The following is a 26932-nucleotide window of genomic DNA, read 5'->3' on the forward strand; positions in this document are numbered from 1 at the left end:
AAAGTCACCTATCAAGTCCGAGACCCAATGTACGAGGGACTGAAGAGATTTAAATTCAACAGAACACGTGCAGGCTGATAAAGCATTAATGTTACGTGTACCATCTGATTGAAAATTAATGTTTTGGATGAACGACATTGTGGTGAAACAAGCGTTTGGGGCATTGTGACCGATCGTAAAAAGTTAACTTACCAGCAGTAAGGTAATCGCCCTCTGAGGGATTCCGAGAGTTTTGAAAAAAGCGTTGATCGCGCCCCATATTTGTAAAGCCTACCGCCAATCAGAGAAAAGGTCAGTAATTCAGTCCCCTATCCAGAGGTGTGGCCACATCTTTGAATTGGGATAGCCAGATGGTTTAGGCCCACTGCCAATTTTTCTGAATATGTAATGGCCTGTCAGACAGATATTTTCTCAACTTTTTGCATGAAAAAGCCCTGTGTACTGGTACAGAGAAAGTATTGGACCAGAATCAAGATCACTTGGATACCTCTGCTGAATTACGAAGGAAGGAACTGTGGTACTGAGGAAAAGACCTGCTGCTGTTACATTAAATGAGAAAGAGGTAGACTGACTGGTGTGCTGCCAAAGTGCCTTTGTTCGAGACCTTGCTGCCCCGCATGCCGCAATGTTGAACTCTGAGGTGCAAAGTATTGCCAAAATCAGAGATCTGTGCCAAACCCCAGCATGACCTAAGCTTGCTACGGAGCATAAGGTGAAGCCATCTTGTCTGTGGCATCCATTTTGTTAGCTATGTAATTCTTCTGTCTTCACTGCTGCTTGCCCTTATATTCTGCGTGTGTCATCAACTGTAGTTAACTCCTTCTGTACTGAGCCAAAGCAATGTTTGTGCTGAGAAAAGGCCTCTAGTTGCTAACAAGAAGTTAGGCCTCACAGAAATATTCTTAACTCGTCCCAATGTCATTTTTAGATACTGGGATACATTCAGAAACACCTGCAAGTTGTTTGCTTTCATTCCAAGCAGCAAAGTGTAAGGGAGGGGGGCTTTGTTATTTTAAATTCTAACAGAGCCCAAAACAAAGTCTGAAGTTATGGGGCCAGCAGGCCTCCTTTTGATTGTGTATACTGGCTGGGAGCTATCTGAAACCTCACACGTAGATGCAAATACAATGGAGGGGACAGCATGCTATTAGTTCACAGGTACTTGAAATAGGCATGCTTTTGACTATGTTCAGTTCCTGTATATAGGACTATGTATGCACTGTAATAATGTCAGATCTGTCCCAGTATTTGCACAAATAATTTAAATAACACCATTTAAAAAAAAAAAAATTATTGTTACTATTCCCATTCCAAGTTATCAGAGCACTTTACATCACACATACACATTATACATTGAGAATTAATCATATGGGTGTAAATCAATGTTCAGGAGGAGTTACATAAGACATTGAGGGTTACTTGGCGTAGGAGTCACACGTCCTTCATAGCTCACCGTGTTACATTATAATTGCCATTTATGAACTGAAAGTAACAAAATGATCTCTGATTTAAAAGTAGTAACCCACTTAAAAATAAAAATCTACCATCTGCATGTCACATAATGTGCTTTGCAAGCAACATATTAACCTTCTATGCTACTTTGATTCAAAACTCGGACTAGACAAAGCACAGATCTCTTCAGCAAGTGAATTAACCTCTCGAGCTATCTTACCATTATTATTAATCCCCAAGATGTACTGGGCACACACAGATATATGCAGAAGATATGTTTAAATGCAGAATTTGCAACCAACCAAACAAGACAGATTTAGTCCCACGTTTCTCCTTGTTGCCAATTTTTTTGGGGCAGAGTTTTTTTTTAAAAACGCGTATAAGTTGAGGCGCAGATTTTGTGTCACTTTTTTGGCAAAACTCTGTTGCGAAATCTCATCTGTTAAATATTGTAATGTGCTGAAATGTACTTATGATAGATCTTCTAAACATGTGTGTTAAGTCTTAAAATCTGATGTCACTTCTTGTGATGTCACTTCGGGTGAGGTCATGGTTTGTGATGCCACGTGCCATGTCACGCGCTGTGATGTAATGCACCATGATGTCACTTGCATACTGCCTAACGTGGTTAGTTCTCCCACTTCTTTTCTTAGGACTTGTTCCATGCTTACCCGGATTTAGAAAGTAGTGTGCTATATGTGGTTGTAATCTATAGAGTGGTACTTGAAGGTGTTATTATTATTTTGTGCTCTATAACAAGGTTGTGTGATGTTATGAATGAGAACATATGTGGTGGTCAATCAGAAACTTTGAGAATTTGACTGATAAAAATACCACCTTACATAGATGAATACTATCAGTAGTAAATGTAAACCGTCACCTGGGATCTGGAGCAGTGTGCTGCCCAGCATAAAGTGCTATAACACCTTCAAATGGATCCCCCTCGAACACAGAAAGAATGTCACTCACGCCCTGGTCACCAGCAGACTCGACTACAGCAACGCACTCTACGTCGGAATAAACAAAAACCTCACCCGCAAACTACAGAAAGTCCAGAACGCAGCCACAAGACTGGTCCTTAACCCGCCAAGACACTGCCACATCTCCCAGCACCTGCGCACACTCCACTGGCTCCCCATAGAGGCTAGAGTCACCTTCAATATACATACCCACGCACACAAGGCCCTCCACGACACCGGACTAGCATACCTGAACAGCCAACTTCCAAATTCCACGCACCCCAAAGGACCCTACAATCAGCCCAACTCTCCTACGCCGTGGTCCCCTGCACCAAAAAGACCAGATTGGGAGGCCGCTCTTTCTCCTTCCACGTGGCCAGAGCCTGGAACGCCCTTCCGCTCCACCTCAGACCACATCGTCCCCATCTTCGCAAGAAACCTCAAAACCTGGCTCTTCGACAGACTCCCTCCTTGATGTACTGGAACTTGCACCCCCAGCGCCTTGAGACCCTTACGGGTGAGTAGTCACGCTTAACAAACCCATGATTGATTGACTGATCACCCAGCACTGTACCTGTCCACAGTAAAGAAACCACACATCACCATCTGAACAGGCATTGAATAACTGAAGAGATCTGCCACATGTCACTGGCCAACGGAGTATTTTAATTTACTGCAAGTCCCAACTAGCCACATAATATGACTGTTTCTTGACATCTCACGATGACAATCAGTTATGGGATCATATTAATAAAGTCCATCCCAGTGGATCTCTCCACCATGTTTGCTCAAAGCCATTAACTTCAAACAAAATATCCCAGAACGGACAACGCAGTGCACTACCCAGTGAAGTGAACTATGAAAATACCAAACACCACAAAGGGCCTTGCAGAGCCGCTCAAAGCTGCCAGCTTACTGAAACCCATAACCTGTGCAACTATCTCTTAGATTTCTTCATCCATCACACTGCTAAATGCTATGTTCATTAACACGATAACTGCACCTCAGTGATCATTAAGCTTAACATGGAAACACTTACCACATATGATCAGAACAAAGACAACATCCTTCTACCAACACACCCTACACGGTGTAGTGTAGTAAAGGAAGATGCACAGTCCAACTGTGTAAGTAGATAATCCTTTATTGTAGCTTGCTTCTAGAATAGGTAAGTAGAAGAAGATAGGAAGTATAGATAAAGCCCTACATGTAGCCTGTTAAGCATGTAGGCAAGTGCTTCAGCGCCTCACACAGGGGTAGGAAGCTCTATATATTACAATGCAACACAGATAACTTCATTTTACCCCACTTCTCCATGAAATGCAAAATACTACACAAAAGTCTATGATAATTCCGCTTCTAGACTCTGTCTGTTAAACTCCCCAAATGATCGTTCAGTGGAGAGGAATCAGTAAAGGTAATTCCTCCAAGAGAATTTCCTCACGATTTTATACGCAGTTGTAAATGCTCTCCTTGCATCCTTGACCAAGTTCCTCCCAGTTGGAATAACTACCTGCCCAGGCATTCCCTCGACAGATTGTTACTTGAACCCAAACAATGCGCTTCCCGGTATTACTCCTCTAACAGTCCTGCCAAGTATCACGCATCATGTGTGACACTAACGCATTTCAGTGTGGTGTTGCGCATCACTGCACTGAAATGCTTTGTCACGCATTTTTAATGCCACTGAAACTGGCTACGGCGCTGGTGCTAGCGATCCAGCTCTGCTGCTCCAGACTTGCGTCCAGCAGCTCTGGCAGTGTGGCTCGCCGGCTCATAAACAGTTATGTTCTTGTGCTCCTCAGCTCTGGCTGAGTGAGCCACTGAGAGTGGTGGCGTGGCAGTGCTACAATGTTGCGTTTGCGACCTCAGCCGCCTGCCAGCCTGGCTGCGTTTATTAATTCCCGGGCCGCCCATGGTGCCGCGCGCCAGGCTGTTTTAAAGCCCACCCTCTGCCAATCACACCGATTAAAATACTTCCTGCACTGCAGGAAGTGAGGTCACTGTAGAGAGCCACCCGGCCTCTTACCTACTTTGTAACAACTTGCACTCACGCACGCCTTCACCCTCGGGATGGGCACGCCCCGAGGTATTTATTAAAAGCGCGGAAGACCGCTCGGGGTCTTTCCGGCATACCCTCCAACTAAGTGTGTGCGTCCCGTTCTTGTAATTTAGCTCTGTGCGCGAGGCCCTGACCTCGCCCACCACACTGGCGACGAGGCCGGTTCCGCTCCCACGCGTGCCTGGCCGCCCTGCCGGAGCTGTCCGCTCCTCACCTGTCGTCTGCTGCCGGCCGCCCCTGCTCTGCTGTTTTCCCTGGCCGCGGAGCTCGTCCGCCGGCCTGCTGTGCCTGCTCGAAGTCGGCTCCCCGCCCACGCGTCTCCCTGGTTGGAGCGCGTTCAGCTGGCGGGAGCCGCCTGGTGAGTGCCTCGCCCCTGCGGCCTTTGCCCGGCCCCACCGAGTGCGCTTCCATAGCGTGCTGCCCCGGAGGGGGAGGGGTGAACAGGGGAGACGCTTCACGTCAGCCCCGAGGCACAACCACGTGGTGCCTCCAACGCTTGTCTGGCCCTCCGCCTCATCTTGCCGTGTCCTGCGCGTCTGTGCTCTCACCAGGAGCAGGTGTGAAATATCAAAGACTGTAGCACAGTTGAATGACACTACACAGGGATCGTCATCTTCATCAAACATTGGCAAGTGCAACTGATCCCTCATTTAATAAAACAGTGGACAGTTACAGGACACAAACAGGGATCATCATCTTCATCAAACATTGGCAAGTGCAACTGATCCGTCATTTTGAGACTTTCGCTGCAGGTTGGCTGTTCTACCACCACCCACGCCACGTCCAGGGTGCGAGTCACCTGCGCCACCGTCCGCCCACCTTCCTTCACACGGCGCAATCTGCTCGGGGGTTAAGTGACCCGACGGAGGGGTCACCAACATGTCCAACCCCGATTCAGGTGGCGCATCCACGGCGCCAGCCGCCGCTGCCCCCGTGGTGCCTGCCGCGACGGCCGCGGCACCGGGACCGGCTGGTCTTCCTCCACGCGGAGACGCGGTCTCCCACGTGATCAGTCATGCCCACACCGGGGCGGCCCCCATCCCGCCATTCAGCGAAACTGCGGACCCTGCCACCGCCGCACCGCGATGGAAGGCATGGTTGGGGCATCTAAACCTATACTTTAGAGGGACCCGTGAAACTGATGACACCGTGAAGAGATCGCTTTTACTCCTCTATGGAGGCCCGGAAATATACGACCTCTTTGAATCCCTCCCGAATACTGGTGAGGATGATGACTACGATGCAGCAGTAACTGCGCTGAACACCCACTTTGATCCCCAGGTGAATACCGACTATGAAAAGTTCAAATTCAAGCAGGCGTGGCAGACAGAGGCTGAATCCGTGGACATGTATTACGCGAGGCTGCGCCGGCTGGCCAGCAGCTGCCCATTCGCCGACCCGCGCGAAGAAATTAGAGACCAGATAATCGTGGGTTGCAAATCGAAGTTGCTTCGAAAGCTCATCCTCAGGCAACCAGGGATCACGTTGGACGCCATTCTTGTCCTTGCTCGTTCCCACGAACTGTCAGACTCTAGAGCCGATGAGATGGAGTTGGCGCTACGGTCTCCCATAGCTCCGCAGGCCGTGCCCAAAATGGCGCCCATCAAGGAGGAAACCGTCGACGCAATACAAAGAAGACCGAGGGGCGGAAAAGAGCGACAGTGGCAACCCCGGGACGCTCAATGTGCCTACTGTGGGGGAGACCATGCAGCGACTGCCGTATGCAACGCAAAAGGAAAGACATGCTCGAAGTGCGGCAGACTCAACCACTTTGCCGCTGTGTGTCAAGGAGGAAGATACAGGCCCAATGCAGCGAGGTCGCGAGGCGGATACGGGTCTCGGTCAGCAACATCCAGAGTAAGACAATTATCTCTAGAACAAGAGCACCCACCCCCAGACACGCAAGCCCAGGGCCGGAAGCCGTATTACGAAGATGAAGAGGACGATGAGGTATACGTGGTATCCTATGTCAGCAGGATCGCCACCAGGAAGAGACCGCCACCAATGTGCACGATATCCGTCGAAGGCTCCGAAATCAGAGCACTTATCGACACGGGAGCCTCTGTGAACGTCATGGACTCTGACCAGTATGACCGCATGTCACCTAAACCAACCCTCAACCCGTCAAACGCCCGGATATACACATACGGAGGCACAGAACCCATGCCGCTACGCGGCGTCATCAGCACCACCATTCGGAATGGCGAATACACGACAGAAGCCCGGTTCCACATAACCAAAGGAAAAAAGGGCACACTGCTCAGCTGCAACACGGCGGAAGATCTGGAACTGGTCTTCTTTGCCAACCAAGTCCACCAATCACACGCCGACACCATGCTCGAGGAGTTCCCTGCGCTCTTCAGCGGCCTCGGAAAGCTCAAGGGCAAGAAAGTCAAACTGCACATAGACACTTCCGTCCGCCCTGTCGCCCTGCGGCATCGAAGAGTGCCATTCAACCTCCGCCCTCAGGTGGAAGAAGAGCTGAAGAAGCTCGAAGACCTCGACGTTATCGAGAAAGTGTCGGGACCGACTCCATGGGTGTCCCCACTGGTGGTAGCCCCAAAACCCAAGCAGCCTGGCGCCATCAGACTGTGCGTCGACATGAGACTGCCAAACACCGCGGTGAAAAGAGAGCGCCACATCACGCCCACCATGGACGATATTGTCGCGGACCTCAACGGGGCGAAGTGGTTCTCTAAACTCGACCTCAACGCGGGTTACCACCAATTGGAACTTGAACAAAGCAGCCGATACATCACGACATTCTCCACCCATGTCGGACTCAGGAGATACAAGAGACTCAGCTTCGGAGTGTCGTCAGCGGCCGAAGTGTTTCAGAACGCGATAAAGGAAGTTCTGTCAGGGCTGAGCGGGGTCATCAACTTGAGTGATGATATCCTTATATACTCGAACACATTGGAGGAACACCATGCACACCTGCGGGCCACCCTGAAAAGACTACAGGAGCACGGGCTAACCCTCCACAGAGAGAAGTGCTCATTCTATCAAGAGGCTGTAGACTTCTTTGGCTACCGATTCACGCGCGAAGGGCTCCAGGTCGACCCGAAGAAGGCGGAGGCCATCCAGAACGCCAGCACGCCCAGGAATCCCACCGAAGTGAGAAGCTTCCTCGGAATGGCCACGTACTGTGGCCGATTCATACCCAACCTAGCCGAACCCCTTCGCGCACTCACGAGACAGGACCAGGAATGGGAATGGACGTGCGCAGCAAACCAAGCCTTCCAGGAGATCAAGGCAAGCCTTCTGGACAAGGCCACGATGGCCTACTTCCAACCGCGCAGAAAGACCGAACTAGTCGTAGATGCGAGCCCAGTTGGTCTTGGCGCAGTTCTGCTCCAAGAGTATGGACAGAACGAATGGAAGCCCGTCGCATATGCAAGCAAGGCTCTAACGGACACCGAGACTCGATATGCTCAAATCGAGCGGGAGGCGCTAGCCATCAAGTGGGCCTGTCACCACTTCCACTTATATCTTTGTGGACAACCTTTCACCATCGTGACCGACCACAAGCCACTCCTACCCCTGTTCGCTGGGTCATCCCGGCTTGCTCCCCCGCGGATTGAACGATGGGCCGTCCAGCTACAAGGCTATAACTTCAACTTGGTCTTCCGACCGGGCGCCCACAACCCGGCGGACTATCTGTCCAGACACCCCGATGTCACCAAAAAGGCAACCCCACTGGCGGATGGCCAGGTGGTGGAGGAATTCGTCCACATGGTGTCCATGGCCGCTTGCCCGGAGACCCTCACCCTGCCGGAGATCGGAGAAGCCACCGCTGAAGATGAGACTCTGGCCCGCGTCAAGAGAGCCCTGGAGACAGGTAGCTGGGCTCGGTTCCTGGATGGAGCCCAAAGTCTTCGACCGGAAGTGAGCCATGCCCGACAACAGCTATGGCAGATCCGCCATGAACTGAGCGTCGGCGATGAAGGCATCATACTGCGAGGGCATCTCATTGTGGTACCTGCAAGCCTCCAACAACAAACACTTGCGATTGCCCACACTGGCCACCAGGGAACAGCTAAGACAAAGGCCCGGCTGCGCCACAAAGTATGGTTCCCAGCTATGGATCGCATGGTGGATGACATGGTGCGCTCCTGCCATGCCTGCACCATCACAGGGTCAGATCCAGCTCCGGCCCCAGTCATCACCGAAGAGGCAGTGACAACACCCTGGACTCAACGGAGTATAGACTTCGGGATCTTCCCAGACGGACGGCACATGTTGGTAGTTGTGGACTCTTTCTCGAAGTTCCCCGTTGTGGAATTGCTAGCTTCCACAGCGTTCGGGCCCGTCAGAAAAGCACTGGACCACATCTTCGCCACGATGGGACTCCCAGAGGAGGTGAAGTCGGATAATGGACCCCCTTATCAAGGGCGTGAGTTTCAAGCATACCTAGAAGGACTGAGGATTAGACACCGCAAGATCACGCCGCTGTGGCCTCAAGCGAACGGCGAAGTGGAGAGACTCATGCGGACTCTCAACAGGGCACTCCGCATTGCCGTCAATGATGGAAACGATCTGGAAGCGGCGCTAGACCAATTCCTGAGTGCCTACCGACAGACCCCGCATAGCACCACCCATTGCGCACCGGCACATGTCCTATTTCAAAAGAGCACCAAGAGGCAACATCCCCGCGTCATCTGCGTGGGTCCCGGAAGAGAGAGATGGTGCCGCCATCCAGGCACGGAGAACTGTCACGAACCAGAAAGCCAGTGACAAGAGACACGCAAGACACCCCGGGTTGAAGGAAGGAGACACCGTCGTGATACTCGATCGACACACTGGGTGGAAATTCAGAACCCCATTTGAACCGGACAGATGGATCGTGGAAAAGATCCAAGGGACAATGGTGACTAACCGTCTCGGCCAACAGACCGTCACAGGCAACGTGTCATGCTTCAAAAAGATAGGGAGACCGGATGGGGCTCCCAGGGACGTCGATGAAACCATCGAGGCCGGACCTGGCGGTCAGGATGAAGCCAGATCGGGGGACCAAGACTCTGTTAACCTTCCGAACCCTGACCAGCCACGAGAAGACAGACGACATCTTGTCAGGCCCCAAAGTGAGATGCCCGGGGATACCCCTTCCATCCGAGACGATGAGACAGCCCCGGCTGGAGCTGTTGGATCTCCCGTCCGACACAATCACCGATATCACCTGCGGCCCAACCCAGGGCCCAGCCAAAGACTCCGAGACTTTGTGTACACATCCCCTTAGCCAGGGGCATGAGCAGTCTAGGACATAATCTAAATTGAAGGAGGGATGTAGAGAGCCACCCGGCCTCTTACCTACTTTGTAACAACTTGCACTCACGCACGCCTTCACCCTCGGGACGGGCACGCCCCGAGGTATTTATTAAAAGCGCGGAAGACCGCTCGGGGTCTTTCCGGCATACCCTCCAACTAAGTGTGTGCGTCCCGTTCTTGTAATTTAGCTCTGTGCGCGAGGCCCTGACCTCGCCCACCACAGTCACCAGAGATTGGAAAATTGGCGGGGGACTTGTACTGTGCGGCGCTGCAGCAGTGTGCTGCCTCAGATGCTGGTGGCTGGCAGCGCATAAATGAATAATTATACACCACTCAGTCGGACGCAGCAGCGGCGTTCCGGGCAGCCCAAGGCTTTTGTCGCACACTACTGTAAGTCAGTGACAGCACGATGGCCCGCCGGGCCTCTGAGCTGCATGATGACTGGCATGATCAGCGCAGGGAGTCTGCCAGCAATGGCGCAGCTCATCATGTGTGCCAGTGGGGCCGTGACCCCGTCACCACGGTGACCCCATGCAGCTCACCGCCGCAGCCGCTAGACGACCGTGTAGTCAGGCTTGACTGAGAAGACCCGCGTTGTCCCAGTAACTTTTTACTGTCAGTTGTAGTTACTCAAGTTTCCGCCACTGCTGGGCAGGCGCTGCTGACATGGCCGGGCAGTTGGAGCTAGAGTACTTTGCAGCTCCTGTGAACGAAGCAGGTATAGTTTTGTTTTCATTATGGGGGCACCACAGAGAAGTCAGACGAGGGCATATCTTTAACTCTCGTGATCCTGACCTCCCCGCCCCCCAAACAACATAATGACTGATGTCTCCAGTCGCCCTTCAAATCACACCCAAGGAGCCGAGGGGCCTCTGTACCACGTCGTGATCAGCGAAAACAGAGCCCCACTGCAGCTCCGGGAACAGCTGACATCCTGGGACTGTAATAATTCGGGAGTCATTAAAAAAATAATCATGTTCCAAAGAGAAGCGCTGTGCATTTGTTAGAGTATATTTTGTTGTCTTTGACTATTTATCTCTAATAAATGTATTAATTTGGTCTTTAAGGAGTGTCACTGTGTTAAATTGGTAACTACTTCTGCAGCCATCAAGAATGTTAACACATTTTGGATCTGTAAGGGAGACGAAATATTGGTAAATTTATCTATTGTCAAAAGCGTTCTTAATTTGCACTGCAGTCAATAGGTTATAAGAAGGACTGGTTCCAAGAAGAAGCTATGAAATTGAGAGCTGTCTTTAATTTATTACAAAGTGTCAAACATAAGCCAGTGAAATGTTACTCATAAATACCCTGAAAGCCTATAAATGCCACACATGGGAAAACAGAAAACCTGGCTTCTATTCCCATACCATCCAGACACCAGAGCACCCACCCCTAACTAAAACAATTTACTGAAACTACAGAAAATGATTTAACTGGCTAGTGAGATCCAGTTTCTCCGTTCTGGGAGAGAAAATGTCACTCATAATCGTTGAAATGTCACTCATAATTACACTAAAATTATGAAAATGTCACACATAGCAATCTGAAACCTTGGCAGCTATGCTTTAACAGACTTATTTTAACATATAAATTACCGTAACTACAGCAACACCCACCAAACCCAGCCAACCAACAACCTGCCCCGAAGGCGGAAACTTTGTATTAATGGTGAGAAAAGCATACGATTGGTCAGTAGAAATATTTTCATTATCATTTTCATATGGTTGGCTTAACGACTACACGACAGCTATTCATTTGCTAGTAGTCTCTACACATTGCGACCTTGACTAGGATTGGTTTATAAAAACAATTGGCGATGATCATTGGTCCGATGCACTGCACGTGCCCACCCATGATAGTGTGTTTTGAGCCTGACTAATAACGCACGCGGAAGTAGTTCGACTCTTTACTGAGCGCCTTGTTTATGAGGGATGTCTGTTGCCAAAGCCGAATCGGTGCCCACCTGAAGGAGCCGGAAGTGTCCGGCGTGTATGTGCTCAATGACAGTAAGTAGAAACGTCACCCAAGTGCGCTCAGTCTGCCTGGACTCTTGTCACAGCAGAGTTTGTAGCGCGATTCTCCGCCGACATCCACCCGGGCTGTACTCTCTGTAGCTGTCATCTCCAGCTACCTACTTTTCGGTGTTGGTGACTTCCGCGTTTCCTCGTCCGGCCTCGGAGTGTCTTCTGCCCCGTCTCCCGCTGCTGCCCTGAGTGCTTCTGAGGGCCTGGATCTCCCTCCACGGACCCCTGCCTGGTGGACCCCTTCTCCGGGCTCACCCGTCCCAGGAAGTGATCTAGGTTTGGAAGTAGGTCCCTGAGCGCGAGGGGGCGGGACTAGAAATGTAGAAACTTCAATGGGTTGAGCGCCTGCTGCGATCCTCCCCAACCCCACCTCTTACTCTAACACCTTCACAACATCTCTCCCATTATCTCTCCCTTCTAGCAGACTCCCTCCCCACTACAGGCAGTATGTGGCCCTGCTGCAATGCCACCAACGCCGTGGAGCTTCATTGTTTGTCATGAACACCTTCCTTCCTTCTGACATCATTTACTCCCTTAGAGTATTAATTATTTATACCTTTCTATACTTTTATCATCAGTGCTAGACGGGTAGGCCGAGCTAAATACCATTGGTGCCTGCTTTGATGACACAAAATTCTGCATAGAGGGCTCATTCCCACCCTACGTATATGAGCACACCTATTTACATCCTTATTGTACATTCAGCAGACCTGGTTGAGTTTATTTTCTTACTTAGCTGGATGACAGGAACTTGCTTGTATTTTTCTTCTAATTGTTTAGTTTTTGTTTAATTTCGTCTTTGCATAACATGTATGCCCCCCCCAAGAGCATTCCGAAAATTAAAATACGAATTTGTTTGTATTCAATAAGTAACACTTATTACCCCAAACAAGGCGCTGAGGAGGTTTGCGGACAGGTAGCACCGTACTTTATTGGAGCCAAGTGCTAGGATTTAGTCATACAGAAGAATTAACGTTTCTTATGCTGTTTTTATTCCTCGTGTCATATTTCAATATGCATCTCATGCAAATGTGTTGTGCTGTTGTGCAATTCTTTATAAATGGATATTAAAGCTGTTGGGTTTGAATTTTGTGGGATGCTTTACACCATTAGGCACTTGAACACTGTTTTGTATTGACATTTGCTCGTGGGTTTTTAACCTTCGTGAAGTGCTGAAGTACTTTACAGATGGGTAGCACCCTATTCTATGGGTTGCTTCAACCTAGATATTTTAATGCAAACGGAGTTACAGTTTGTCATACTGTTTATCTCACAGTTTGTACGTAGTTTGCCATGCAGTCTGTTATATAAAGCTGTCCTAATTTGTCATGCCATTTGAGCTTTAGAGCCTCGGTAGGCAGTTTTTCAGGTAATTTCATATTTGGTTGTGCAGAGCACACCGAGTGGGCCTCCCCAGTCAGAATGCCTCATCCCCTCCGTACATCCTGGTTTGCATACATGAATTTCAAATAAAGGAGGAGATACTAAAGAAAGTACGCAGCTCACACCCTGTGGTCTTTTGGGGCCTCTCCCCCACCCTTTTTCAGGACCTTGCAGCAATTAGCTTGCAGAAATGCCGGTCATTCCGACTAGCGACTGCTCATTTCCGAAGTCTTGGTATCTCCTACTCGTAGGAACATCCCTTCCGACTAATCTTCTGAAGGGAGGGCAAACTCCCCCAGCTACGGTCACTAGAGGAGACATGTAGAGTACTAGGAATAGAACCCCCAGAGGAGCACCGCACTGAAGGCACACCACCATCATCGCAAAGAGCGAAGAAGAACGGCTGTCAGAGAGTGGCCGAACCCCAGCCAAGCCAGACCCAGAAGAGATTGCTGGGGGTCGGCAGGCGGCCCTAGAGGCGATCCCTTCCACGATGGCTAAAATTGTTGCCCCCTGAGCCGGGTCCAGGTCTCTGCTCACTGTACGACTAGAAGAGGGGCGGCGGGGGGTAGGCATCGAGCCACAGACAACATTACACCCCCTTCCCCTGTGGTAAATTAATTCAATATTACCTCATTTCAGAATTTCTATACTTAATAATCATAATTTCAGTCAAAGCAAAGGGAGGAGTCTGTGGTGCTCGAGTATAAAAAAGGATCCAGTAACTCGAGTTAAGGGGAGAGCTCCAGCACCAAGCGGGTACAGGAGTGGTCTGCAGCTTTATTCACACATCAGAATATTTATACAGTTTTCAGTCAATAGGCAAAAGAAGAAAAGAGAAGTGACAAGAAAAAGGGAAGTGACAATCAGTAATTTCCAACAGATGAGTCAAGGTAGGGAAGTGTCTTGTGTCTCGTGAGAGGGCATGCAATGTGTGGAAATGTGTTCTCTTTCAGTTGAAGGCCCTTCCTCATTCGGGGGTTTATCTCTGGCTTAGAGTCAAGAACAGGAACCATCTTGTGTAAAACAGGAACTATCTTGCTGGTTCTGGGAATTGGCTGAACCACAAGAGTCAAAAAGAGGAACTATCTTGCTGGTTCTGGGAATTGGCTGAACCACAAGAGTCAAAAAGAGGAACTATCTTGTGTAAAACAGAGACCATCTGCTCTCTGGCTTGCAGTCAAGAACAGGAACTATGTCTTAAAACAGGAACTATCTGCTGGTTCTGGGAATTGGCTGAAGCACAGGAAGGGGTGGTCAATGAACTAAGATGTCAGGTGCAGGGTGTCTTACAGTTAAGAACAGGAACTACTTCTTAAAACAGGAACTATCTGCTGCTGGTTCCCAGAATTGGCAGAACCACAGAAATGTGTGGTCCATGAACGGGGGTGCCAGAGCAGGGTGTCTTGCTTGTGGGTCTGAAGACAAAATAGATGTCACACACAAAATGGGTGCTTGTCTGAATGATAAAAATGGCTGTCAGGCAGGAACAGGGAAATGATGGGGCACAATTGTCAATTTTATTACTTCCACATTCCCTCCTTGCCCCAGAGTGTACCTACATTATATCTCAATTTGCATGAGATCATCTATACATTCTTGTAGCATAATTCTTCCCCTTTCTCTCTGCTGGACAAGTGGTTTAGGAATGCAGTTTGCAGCGCATAGACCGCACAGGGCAGGACCACATTGGATGCAAAGGCAGCATCCAGTTATTATCAGGAATATTATACCTGCTGCTGACAGCAGTTGCCATCCCCAGGACGATATTATCTTCCAGAACCAATCAGACCACGTCCAAGTGCCAGGTTCTTGATGTAAACTTACGGCTATCTTGTGTAATTTTGTTATGGCCGTGTATACAGATGGGGAATTATCAGGAATAAATATACAGCAGCTAGAGCCTATAATTTTACAGGCTCCGCCTCTGTCAGCCAGGATGATGTCAAGGACAAGGCGATTTTGGAGAGTAACCAATCGTATGGCGGACTGCTCCTGGGTTAAGCTCCCCAGGGCAGACGCCGTCTGGTTTACAACAGCCTCTAAGGTCCTTGTCAACCTGCGTATACGCTTGCTGTTCTGTACAGGGCCAACAAAGAAGAAGAACCCTTTGTTAAAATCTGTATACTGTTCCCATGAGGTTTCTGTTTGGTCAACCAAGGAGGTATCGATCGTTCTTTTATGTCTGACATGGGGCACTAGGAGGTCTCGGTGGTAAGTGGATGGGGCCACAAAGACAGGGGGTAACAGGAATGCTATATAGCAAGTTCCTCCCCAGTTCAAGGGCAGCTGTACATAGGCCGTTTGGCCACAGACTAAATAAGTATGGCGAGATGCTAGAAATGAGGACTTTCCTCTGTCTTCAAAACTTATAGTGGTATGACAGTCACTGTGTCCTAATGGAACAGAGCCATTTTTCTGGATGCACAGGTGTCCTTTTACTGGTGAGACCGAGATGGAAGGGGGACCAGCATTCTTTTTAGGTTTGGTATTTAACATCTTGTAGGACATGGTCATGTGCCCTTGCTTGTATTCTTCACTTTCTAGGACTGTACCTGTCGCCTGAGGAGTTCCATCCCCATTTGGGTAACAGGCAGCATTAAGTACCTTGTTTAAGTCCCCCCCCCCCCAAGGCCACCCATTCGTGCATGAATTATTTCCGTCAGGGCAGGAGGTGGGGGTAGTATCGTCAGATGTTATTAGGGCGAACCAGGCTTCAAAAGTCCCATTATAGGAAAATGGAAAAGGGAAAAGTGGCATCCCTCCCTTTTTCTGATGAGGTGGGAGGCGGCCACATATCCAGCAATTTGTGCTATTGCTGGCCTGATGAGTGTAGTGTAACATCTCTATAAAGGTATTGTTTTGCAAGGCTAGTCTATGGGCTTGTTCATGAGGGGGTAGGTCATGATATGTGTGTTCCTGAGTGCTGTTGGGTGCATGAGAGGTGTGTGGTGTTGGAGGAAAAACAGTGTGGAGGATCCAACCAAGACACGCCATAATGGTTATGAAGAAAAACAATATCATTAAACATATGATAGAACCACTACGCAATTTCTTAAAGTTCTTGTTTCTGCGTTTCATTCTATCTTTTTCCCACATAGTCAAGGTGTTTAAATCCATCCCCATGCTCCAACCGCTTCACCACTGGACCTGCGCCCAGTGGGCTTAATTAGCCAGAGTCCGGATGGCAGACCTCAACTTTGATTTATATTCTTGTTGTGGGGTCAGTTCCAAGGGCACAAAAGATTGTTCTGTTACAATGTCACTAGGGTTGGCAGTGTCGCCGGCAACAGTGTCTCTTTGTTCAAAATATTTCCGGCAGTGGCTCGCGTGTAGCCAGCCCTTCCTGCCTTCGACCTTCACCGCCGTCCGCGTGGTTAGGAGCGCGAGCTTCGGAGTCTTCCACCTGGGCTGAAGAGGACTGGTCCTGTCGAAGTTTCTTATCATCACCCAGTCGCCGGGTCGAATGGTGTGTTCTCCAGGGGCGGTTTTGTCAGGGAAGGCTGCAGCGACCTGTGAACGACAAGATTGGAGTGCAGACATCAAGGAAGCCAGGTAATCAGTCAATATTCTGCTGTCTACATCAGTAATTCTTTTAGGCATTGGCGTACCCCACATATTTGGTGGTCTGCCAAAAACCACCTCATACGGAGATAGACCGGTTCTGGAATGTGCTACCATACGCATGTAGAAGAGGGCAACCGGTAAGGCTACCATCCAGTCCACGCCTTTGTCTGTACATATCTTGGCCAATTTTGTCTTCAAAGTCTGGTTGTGTCTCTCTACTAGACCTGCTGCTTGAGGATGTCTTACACAGTGAAATTTCCAAGTGTACCCTAACAGAAGAGACACTTGCTTCATGAGTTCAGAGGAGAAGGGCTGGCCGTTGTCTGAGTAGATGACGCGGGGCAACTCATATCTCGGGAAATATTCTCTTACTAGTTGCTTAGCAGTTATCGTTGCAGTGTACTCTGGGACGGGATAGGCTTCTGTCCATCTGGTCAGAGCACATACTACAACTAGCACATACTTGTGACCTCTACATCTCTCCATCTGGATATAGTCCATTTGGAGAACTTCAAATGGATGGTCAGGGGGTTGGAATCCACCCTGCTCCACCTTTGTGCCTTTACCTGAGTTGAACTGATTACAAATCATGCACGTTTTAACTTTTTGTTTGGCTGCAGCTCTCAAATGTTTGTGCCATATGTTCTGTATGCTGTCTAACATTGCTTTTTCTCCCAGATGCGCTGGTCCATGTATGGTGTTTATTGTAACCTGTACCATAGCATCCGGCAGAAACCCTACTGCTCTTTCCGGTGTCATCCAACCCTGATCTGTAAGGACCCCTCCTTTTTCCTTCCATTCTAGCAGTTCCTGTGGTGTGGTGTGACTTTGGACATCCTGGATGTCAGAAAAGGGGTCTCGTATTGCATATTGGCGGTGTAGTATATTCAATTCTGTGTTTGCTGCTAATTTGGCTGCACTGTCTGCGGAATCATTTCCTTTTGATATTTCATCGGTTCCTTTTGTGTGCGCTTTACACTTTAATACTGCAACTTTCGCTGGTAACTGACTGACCACTAAGAGGGCAGTGATGAGTGTAGCATGCTGTATTTTAGACCTGTGTGATGTGAGGAATCCTCTCTCTTTCCATAATGTGCCGAAGTTGTGTACAACCCCAAAAGCGAACTGTGAATCAGTGTAAATGTTAACTGATTTTCCTTTTACTAAGTGACATGCTCGTGTTAGTGCTATGAGTTCGGCTGCTTGTCCCGACAGTACCTCTATCTTGTGTGCTTCCAAAGTGTTTGTACCATTTGTGACGCCATAGGCTGCTGCTAGTTCTCCAGTGGGGAGTCTCATGCAAGAACCATCAACAAAAAGTGTCATTTCTGCCTTAGAAAGGGGAGTATCTTGTAAATCTGGTCTGGGTTTGGTCACTAAATCAATTATGTCAATACAATCGTGAAGTTGTTCGGTAGGAGAGGTCAGTGGCAACAGTGTTGCTCGGTTTAAAATGTTGCATCGTCTAATCTCAATATGGGGCTGAAAAAGCATCATCTCATATCCGGTGAGTCTGGCTATTGTCAGATGCTGTGTTTGCGTTCTGTTTAGCAGAAGTTCTACAGCGTGTGGGACCTGGACTATCAGATGATGTCCCAATACAATAGCATCGCTTTGTCTAATAGCTTGTGCAGTAGCTGCTACTGTTTTTAGACATGCAGGTAATGCTTGTGCTACTGGATCTAATGTACTTGAAAAATAACCACATGGTCTATGTCCGTCTGTTTGAAGTTGGGTCCGGACTGATCGTGCTGTACCTGAGTTTTCTGTTACAAACAAGGTAAAATCTTTGGTGTAATCAGGTGTTGCTAACACTGGGGCTTGACACATAGCCTTTTTAAGAGACTGAAAAGCTTGCGTGTGTTCATCTGTCCAGGGTAATTGTGGAGTAGCGCCAGCTTCGAGTGTTGTCAGCTGCACTAATGGTTTAGAAATGAGTGCAAATTGCGGGATCCACTGTCTACAATATGAGGTGAGACCAACAAAAGCTCGAACTTGTTCTGTGTTGTTGGTTGTGGTATTTGTTGTATGAGCTGGATGCGTTCCTGTGTAAACTGCCTACCCTCCTTTGACAGCAAGTGCCCTAAGTATGCCACTTGCTGTAAACAAAATTGGAGCTTACCAGGGGAAACTTTATGGCCATTCTCAGCTAAGAATTTTAGTACCAGCAATGATGCTTCAATGACAGAAAAATGCGCTGCTTCTGCATCTATGGCTGTGAGTAAAGTGGAGATGTTTGGGACCACAGGGTGTTGTGGAATGACACATTTATTGAGCTCTCTCAAATCCACCACTAGTCTGTAGACAGGTGGTGTTCCTGGTTCCACTTTTTTATGAACTGGTAAAACAGGGGAATTGCAAATGTTCGAAGTTGTTTCTTTAATCACACCTGACTGTATTAGGTCCTGAATAATTAACATTAATGCTTGTTCAGCTTGAGGTGGAATTTTGTATTGTCTTATACGTGGTAGTTGGGCTCCCTCTTTCAGTGTAACCTTGTGAGGTGTTATTTTCATACATCCCACTGTGGTGGAATCAGTGGCCCAAAGGGTGTGTGGCAAATCTTTCAAACGCTTGTCTAATTCTCTACTTGTGTAGTGGCCCTTAAAATCTCGTAGAAATAATCTGACATCTTTAGGTGAGCAAACAATAACAGCTCCTAATTCTTTCAATGTTTTTATACCAAGCAAATTTTCTGGACATGATTTTGTCAATATAAGATCTGTAGTTGTCGTGAGGGGACCAACCTGCAAGGGCAGTGGTTTTGATGTGCCGTTTGTCACAGGTTGTCCGGAGAAACCCAGAGAAATACTTTTTGAACCCGAGAGAGGTGCCTCTGGGACCTCTTGATGGCTTATTGTTGTTTTACTGGCCCCAGTGTCTAGTAGAAACTTTCTATCCTCCCCAAGAAGTCGGACCTCTATAAATGGGCCTTTCTGATCTACTGGGATGGGGAGTAGGGGCAGTTTGTCATCTTCTCTCCCTGGGCAACATCATGAAAAATCTGGGTAGTATTCAGTGTAGTCGCTGTCTATAATGTTCATTTGGGCCATTTGTGTTGTCGGTGGAACTGAAGGTGTTGAACTGCCTTGGGAAACATTCTGTTTGGCTGATATGGACAAGGCTGTGTCTTACCAGTAGCCAAATTGTGCTTTAAGACAGGGCAGTCTTTAACGAAGTGTCCCGTCTTTTTGCAATAATTACAAGTGCTCTACACGTTTGTCTGGCTACCTGGTGTCTGTTGGCGCTGGGGTGCAGTTTTGGCTACTAATGCTTTCATCTTGGTGTCTTTCATGCGTTTCTTATCATTTTCTTCTTCATCCCTAATGCGATTTTGGTGATATTGTAGCATTTGTAACACCTGTGGTGGTGTATGTGCTTGCCAGGTACTTTCTACTTTTAGTACTCTTTCCTTAATAGCTGGCAAGGCGTTGTCTACTAACTTGGAAACAAACAGATGCGGGTAAGCTTCGCTTGTCGGCGTAAGGCCGCTATTTACCGCAAAACATTTTTCAAGTCTGGTGTAATAATCTCCTATGTCTTCACCATGTTTCTGTTTGCAGGAGGAAATGGTATCCCAGTCCTCCTTTTTCACTGTCAGTAACTGTGGTAGCACCTTTAAAATAGTGCCAGGAAGTGCTTTTAGTTTGTCTCCTATACCTTGACCTGCTATTCTAGTATTTTCGTCATTCTGAAGTTCGGTCCATCTAATGTGTTCACCTGCTACTTCCCAATCTTTTTCTGTTAGTTTGTCATATATACCCGATGGCAACAATAATTTCAGAATTGCTGTGATATCAGAAAGAGTATATGTTCCCATCATTAATACATCTCCTAATTCTTTAAAGAATCCAGCAGGATCCTTTGAGTGGGAGGGAACCATCTCTTTTATCCTTAGTAACTTTTGTCGAGGGTACATAAATAAAAACACGTTGTAGCGCGCCATTCTTGTCAGCTCTGGGGTGGACCTCTCACATGGGGAACTGGCGTGTTTGAGGAAGTCTATTAATTGGCCCACAAGTATTATTGAAAGATTTATATTCAGTCGTTTTCTGGTATTTCTGTCTAAAATCTATAAATGTGTTGAGAAAAAACTGAACTATTGTGGAGGAACATGTTATCAGCGCAGTCAGACAGAAAATCTTCGAGTCTTAGATCATGTTTAAAATGAGTGTCATTGAGTGTGATGAGATGTTGTACCATGTAGAGACTTGCTAATCTTTGATGTGACCGTGGTAATGCTAGAAAAAGTTGGGCTATGAGATCATTGTCATATATCTTATATTGAGAGACCCATAGGGTCGCAGTTCTGGCTATTTCCTCCTCCTCCGGTGTAAGCGGAGGTTCCTGGTCTAACCAGTAGTCTAATGCATTGGATGTATTTTCAAATAACTCATGTGGAGATGACCGTTCAGAGTGACCTTGGAGGAATGTAGGCGGAAGTGTTGCGAATTAGGGGCGGAAGAACGAACAGGTAAGACTTTTTCAGTAGGTTCAGTAATTTCCTCCTCAAGTTTCTTATTCTCTTCATTTGTTTGCAAGTTTTGCAGAATACGGGTCACCTTACGGGTGAACCTGTCTAGTGCATCATTTACAAGTTCTAGACTAGCGTGGTCAGATGCGGAATCTAATAAGTCAAAAAGTGAAACTGGTACATTTCTTTCCTCTGCTTGTATGTGTTTTATGAAACAGCAAATGAGGAACCTATACATGTGCATTTTTACAGGGTGTGATCTTCTTGTAGTCATAGCGTGAATGGCTCGTGAGTTTTCCAGTACGAAGAAACTCAGAGGCCGCTTGAAGAAACGTGTCAATTGCTGGTAGATGTCTTATTTCTTCCCAGGAGTCATGAAGTATTTTACTTAATCGGCCCGCCTCCCCTGTGTTTCTCGGAGTCGGGTCATAGGGGCAGTCAGAAATTGTTTTACCTGGGTCTGGACCTACAGCACCCCCTTCTGGAGTGAGGGGTGGTGCGTTATGTTGTAAAAGGGGTGGCGGAGGCAGATGGTGTTGAATTACTGGAACCTCATATGGAGGTGGAGTATCTAAGAGGAAATTAGTGAAAGTATCCTCTGGTGATGGGGCGTTAGGTTGTGTCTTAGGTGCTGCAATGTTAAGGTTTTCAGGTGCAGATGGCAATACAGGATAAAAACCAGTAGAAATGGCTGATTGTTCCCTTTTATTCCTTTCACTTACTATTTCTTTCTTGGCCTGCTCTGACATTCTCTTACCCTTTTCAACTTTATGAAATTCCTTCTGTTGCCTCCTATGGGCTTCTTTTCTCCATAATTCCACCGAGTCACTTTGTGACTGGCGGACTCCCTTTTTCTTCCACAACTGTTCCTCTAATTTTATAATACATTCCATGTCAAAAGTACCATTTTCAGGCCATCTATATCTGTGTTCTAGGTCTTTAGTATAATCCACCCATAAATCACAATAAATAATTGCACCGACACCATGTTTTGCATACATGAAGTGTCCTGGAGTATCCCAAGGAGGAAGGGGAATTTCCTTCTCAAGAATACTCCTTTTGGTTGCTATCTTACATATTTTCGAGAAAATAGGCATGATGGCAAGACTTTTCAAAGATTTAGAATTGAGAGAAAAAGAAAAACAAACAGAACATATATCTTTACCGTACCCACGAAAGTGGTGAGTCCGTCTTTTATACTAGTTTAGCAGTCCTCACAAAATAAGTGAGAAACCAACAAAAACATGTATCTTTACCGCACCCACAAAGTGGTGAGTCCGTCTTTTATACTAGTTTAGCAGTCCTCACCAAAGATCGGTGAGAAACCAACAAAAACATGTATCTTTACCGCACCCACAAAAGCTGTGGGTTCGTCTTTATACTTTTCAGCAGTACTCACCGAAAAAATAACAAAATAACTGGAAGGCCTCTTGAAGATCTTGAAATGCGCGCAGCTTCTAAGGTGGGGCTCGAAGAACCTCGGACTCGTCTCTTCACAGGTTGGGCTCTGGTTCAGGACGTTCCGCAATTTTCCTCACCGTCTCGTGTGGATGCCGGGCCGCAGTCGGTCCCCCTCTTCGCCTCGAGGGAGCCATGTGGTTCCACGGCTCCACAGGACTGGACACAGGACTATCTTTCACATTTTTCTTATGGCTGTTGTTTGTTCTTTTGTAGGGGTTTTTGTTGGGGTCCACCCTCACCCACACAGGAGTTGCTTTGGAGGCACATACGGTATTGCTTTCACTAGCTGCATGGGCTTCCCGGGAAGAACAAAGTGGAAGTTAGCTCACCTCTCGTATGCCAGGTAGCACTCTCCAGATCCTAATGCTCAATGTACGTGGGCTTAACAACCCAGTCAAAAGGCAGGCAATCCTCAACTTCCTGGAATCCTCTCGGGCAGACATATGCCTACTGCAAGAAACTCACCTTCTTGCCGAGGACTGCCACAGACTGAAATCTAGGGACTTTCCCCAGCAATTCTTTTCCTCGAGCCCTACTAAATCGAGGGGATTGGCTATCCTGGTGGGCAAATCTTTTTGCGGGGCAATTGCACAGAAGATAGACTAAATCAGGGGACGCATGCTAATATATCAGATTACCATTGCAGATAGGTCACTCGTGATAGGTTTACTATACTCACCCAACGAGAAACAAGAAGAGTTCCTGCATGGGGCTATAGAGCGGACACTGGGATCAGGAGATCAATTGGTACTGCTGGGAGGGGATCTAAACCATGTCTTTGACAACTCGCTGGACAGATCGGCACAGAGACATGGCCAGTCCGGTGCAGTGTCCATGGACGGGCTGTCGCGGTTGGAGCAACTAGAGGTGGTGGACCTATGTAGAATCAAACACCCACAGTCTAAAGCATTTTCATATTACTCCAGTACCCACAAAACATATGCTAGGTTGGACCACTTTCTTGGCACTAAAGAACTTCTCCTGTTCCCTAAGGAGGTAGAGATACACACAGCTACACTATCAGACCAAGATAACACTCTCTCTCTCTCTCCCTATCCCCACTCGTTCTCCCTCCCTGATCCTGGCGACTAAGGGACTCCCTGTTGCACCGCAAAGACGTTAAAAACCAAATCCAACTGAAGATTATCTAACACATAATGACACCACTGCAACATCGCCGGCTGCATTATGCTGCGTTCTAAAAGCCGTCAAGCGAGGGAAGTGAATTGCTATCTCCTCTGCAGATAATCAATTGCGTAGGGCAAAGAGAGAGGACCTCGGAAGGCAAATCAAAGAACTGGACTGCATACATCAGTGCACGGGAGCTCCAAGGGTTTGACATCAATTATCCAGTAGCTGCACTCGACACAGATAGGGCCGAATACTCCGCTCTCCGTCTACAGCACTCCTATTATATTGGGGGGGACAAATGTGGCAGGCGCCTGGCTACTACCCTCTGGGCCGAACGGCACAAGCAGGGCATTGCTGAGCTTTTCTCCCCCACAGGGGACCTCGTTAACGAAGGCCCAGACACAGTGAACGCCTTCAAGGCCTTTTACGCGCATTTATACGACTGCCAACAGCTAGATGCAGAGGCTGGATCCCGCTACTTGTTGGGGGGTTAAGACCTCAGCCCTTACCCCAGACCAGCTGAAGCTCTAGATGAGGATATCCGCATTGAGAAGGTCATTTTGGCGATAGCACGCCTTAAGCTTGGGAAGTCGCCAGGCCCAGATGGGATGTTGGCGGCCTTTTATAAGTCTTTCTGCCCTGGCCCCTATCCTCACAAAACTATTTAACTCCTTCTCGGACCCTGGGTCGACCCCATCTGAAATGCTCATAGCCTCTATAATAGTTCTACATAACCCTGGGAAAGACAAACAACGATGCAGCTTCTAACGGCCCATTTCTCTTTTAAATGTTGATCTTAGACTTTTCACAAATATCATTGCCCATAGACTTAACACATATCTCCCCTTTTTAGTGGTCCCGGACCAAGCAGGCTTTATTCCTCCAATGCAAACTAGCGATAATACCAAAAGAGCGCTACATATCATTGACAAGGCAAACAGGTTCCAGGGGGAATATATGCTCCTAGCAGTAGATGCCGAGAAGGCTTTTGACCGGGTCCACTGGCCATACCTCAACCAGGTGCTGAAGCATTTCAGGATCTGATAGGTGTAGGACCCAAATCCTTAATTGTTACCTGGCCTCTACTGCGACAGTCCAGGATAACTGCTTCACCTCTTCCCCTTTCTCCATACACAGAGGTACACACCAGGGCTGCCCGCTCTCGCCCTTATTATTTGCCCTGTATATGGTGCCTATGGCCCAGAGGATCCGAGACCACCCGGGTATTTCTGGTGTCCCATTTGGCGGAGATAGACATAGAATTAGCCTCTATGCCGAGGATTGCCTGGCATCCCTGGCATGTCCTACGCTCTCTCTTCCGGCCATTATGGAAGAACTAGGGGCCTTTAGGTAGTGTTGGGGTTTCAAATTAATGTAACTAAATCCCAAGCACTACATTTCTATGTGCCTCAGGGGACAGTAGATCTCCTGGCGTCCCAATACTCATTGATGTGGACTTCGAAGACCATCCCATACTTAGGGATAAAGCTAGCTAGCACGATTCAAGCGACACTAGATAATAACTACGGAGCACTGCTCCGGCAAATACGGAGTGACTTGGGGAGGTGGAAACACCTGTGAATTTCCTGGCTGAGAACAATAGCGGCCTGTAAGATGACGGCTCTTCCCAAAATATTATACCTCTTCCAGACTTTGCCTCTTTCCCCTCCTTGGGGCACGATTGCCAAACTTCAGGCGGAGCTAGCGCACTTCATCTGGCAAAGTCGAAAACCGTGCATGAAGCGGTCCTTGAGTTATCTTCCCCCAGAGACCGGAGGACTAGGAATTCCTGATTTGCAACTCTACTTTAAAGCAGCACAACTGAGATATATTTGGAGCCGCCCGGAATCGGAGAAGTATTGGCTTTTCCATGACAGGGCTGTTGCGGGCACAGCTTTATAGAAAGCGCCGTTCCTTCCCAAAGCACACAGACCCAACATCCTGTATGTGTCCCTAATAACATGGGTGACCTTATCTGCCTGGGACTGTACTAGCATTAAAATGTGTCTGACCACCTTTCCATCCCCTCTGTCTCCTCTTCTTGAGAACCCCAACCTCACGCCGGGCGCGAACGCCCCAGATTTTGCTATCTGGAGGGAGTCCGCATGCCGCTCCATGGGCCACTTTTTGTGCGAGGACTTTGGACTTCCGGAGTCGGAGTGATTCCACTACCCACAGCTGAGGCACTGGATTATGCACCCTTCCAATTGCAATAATGTGCAACGCCACCTGACCCAGTATGAAAGGGGGCTTCCGGCTAAATCATCCGTCAAATGCATGATCTCAGAGCTATATGGAATTCTACTTCATACTAAAGTCCATACATATCACGCCGGGCGGGCACGCTGAGGAAGAAACGGGGCGGTCCCTGAACACGAAAGAGTGGGAGAGTATAGCCTACCAGGCACGCCACACTGCGCGCAGTAGAGCTCTCACGGAGTTTCTAACTAAGATCACCTTGGACTGGTATTAAGCACCGGTCCAGATAAATACATTTAAATCCTTACATAGTGATAGGTGCTGGTGGGGTTGTGGGGACTAAGGGACCCTGATAAACATTTTGTGGAAGTGTCCAAGCCTCCTGCATTACTGCTCTCAGGTCATAGATGACAGTCAGGCACCTCGACCCACAGCTCCCAAGTTTCTCAACATCTGTGTTGCTAGGTCTCCCAAACCCATTAACATATCAATTAAAATCCATCCGGGGTCGACAGATTGGTATGGCGCTAGAGGCGGCGGCCCAGGCCATCCTGGCCAACTGGGGAACGGCGAACGCACCCAGACACACTAACTGGTTACACAGAATATGGCACATTTTAGGAATGGAAAAGATCTCCATGTCTTTAGTAGGGAAGGGGGAGGACTTTCAAGAGGTATGGAGTCCCTACGTGTCATTACTATCACAGCGATTCTACGAGCTGACATGTCCAAGGTACCTCAGACTCTTACGCCTCTCAGAGGTTCCATAGCCGGAGGGCCACACGGAGACTTGATCGCATCTTTTTTTTTTTTTTTAATTTTTTTTACTATGATGTGAAATACAAGTGTGTGAGTGGGATTGGTTGGGGGCAGTTTGCAGGAGGAGGGCTTTTCTTTTCTTTTTTGTTCTGTACCAACTACAGCTAAGTACTAAGTGACCAATTGCCAG

The 26932-nt window shown here is 48.1% G+C and overlaps 2 protein-coding genes across 4 annotated transcripts in view; one reads left to right on the forward strand and one right to left on the reverse strand.

The window, feature by feature from the left end:
• Positions 1–10769: 10769 nt before the first annotated feature.
• On the reverse strand, positions 10770–16277 carry LOC144785297 (endogenous retrovirus group V member 1 Env polyprotein-like). Its single transcript, XM_078664271.1, has 2 exons — positions 14747–16277; positions 10770–10873 (listed from the first exon to the last, which is right to left on the reverse strand). The coding sequence occupies exons 1-2, from the start codon at positions 16275–16277 to the stop codon at positions 10770–10772; spliced, it is 1635 nt and encodes a 544-aa protein (XP_078520397.1).
• Positions 11599–26932, forward strand: part of AZI2 (5-azacytidine induced 2) — a 174908-nt gene continuing 159574 nt past the window's right edge. Inside the window, exon 1 of one of the 3 annotated variants that reach the window (XM_078663951.1) lies at positions 11599–11750. The gene's annotated coding sequence lies outside the window, so the exon portion shown is untranslated. The other 2 variants (XM_078663952.1, XM_078663950.1) reach the window with 2 other exon arrangements.

This window comes from Lissotriton helveticus, chromosome 10 (genome assembly GCF_964261635.1).
Source record: "Lissotriton helveticus chromosome 10, aLisHel1.1, whole genome shotgun sequence".
Lineage (NCBI taxonomy): Eukaryota > Metazoa > Chordata > Amphibia > Caudata > Salamandridae > Lissotriton > Lissotriton helveticus.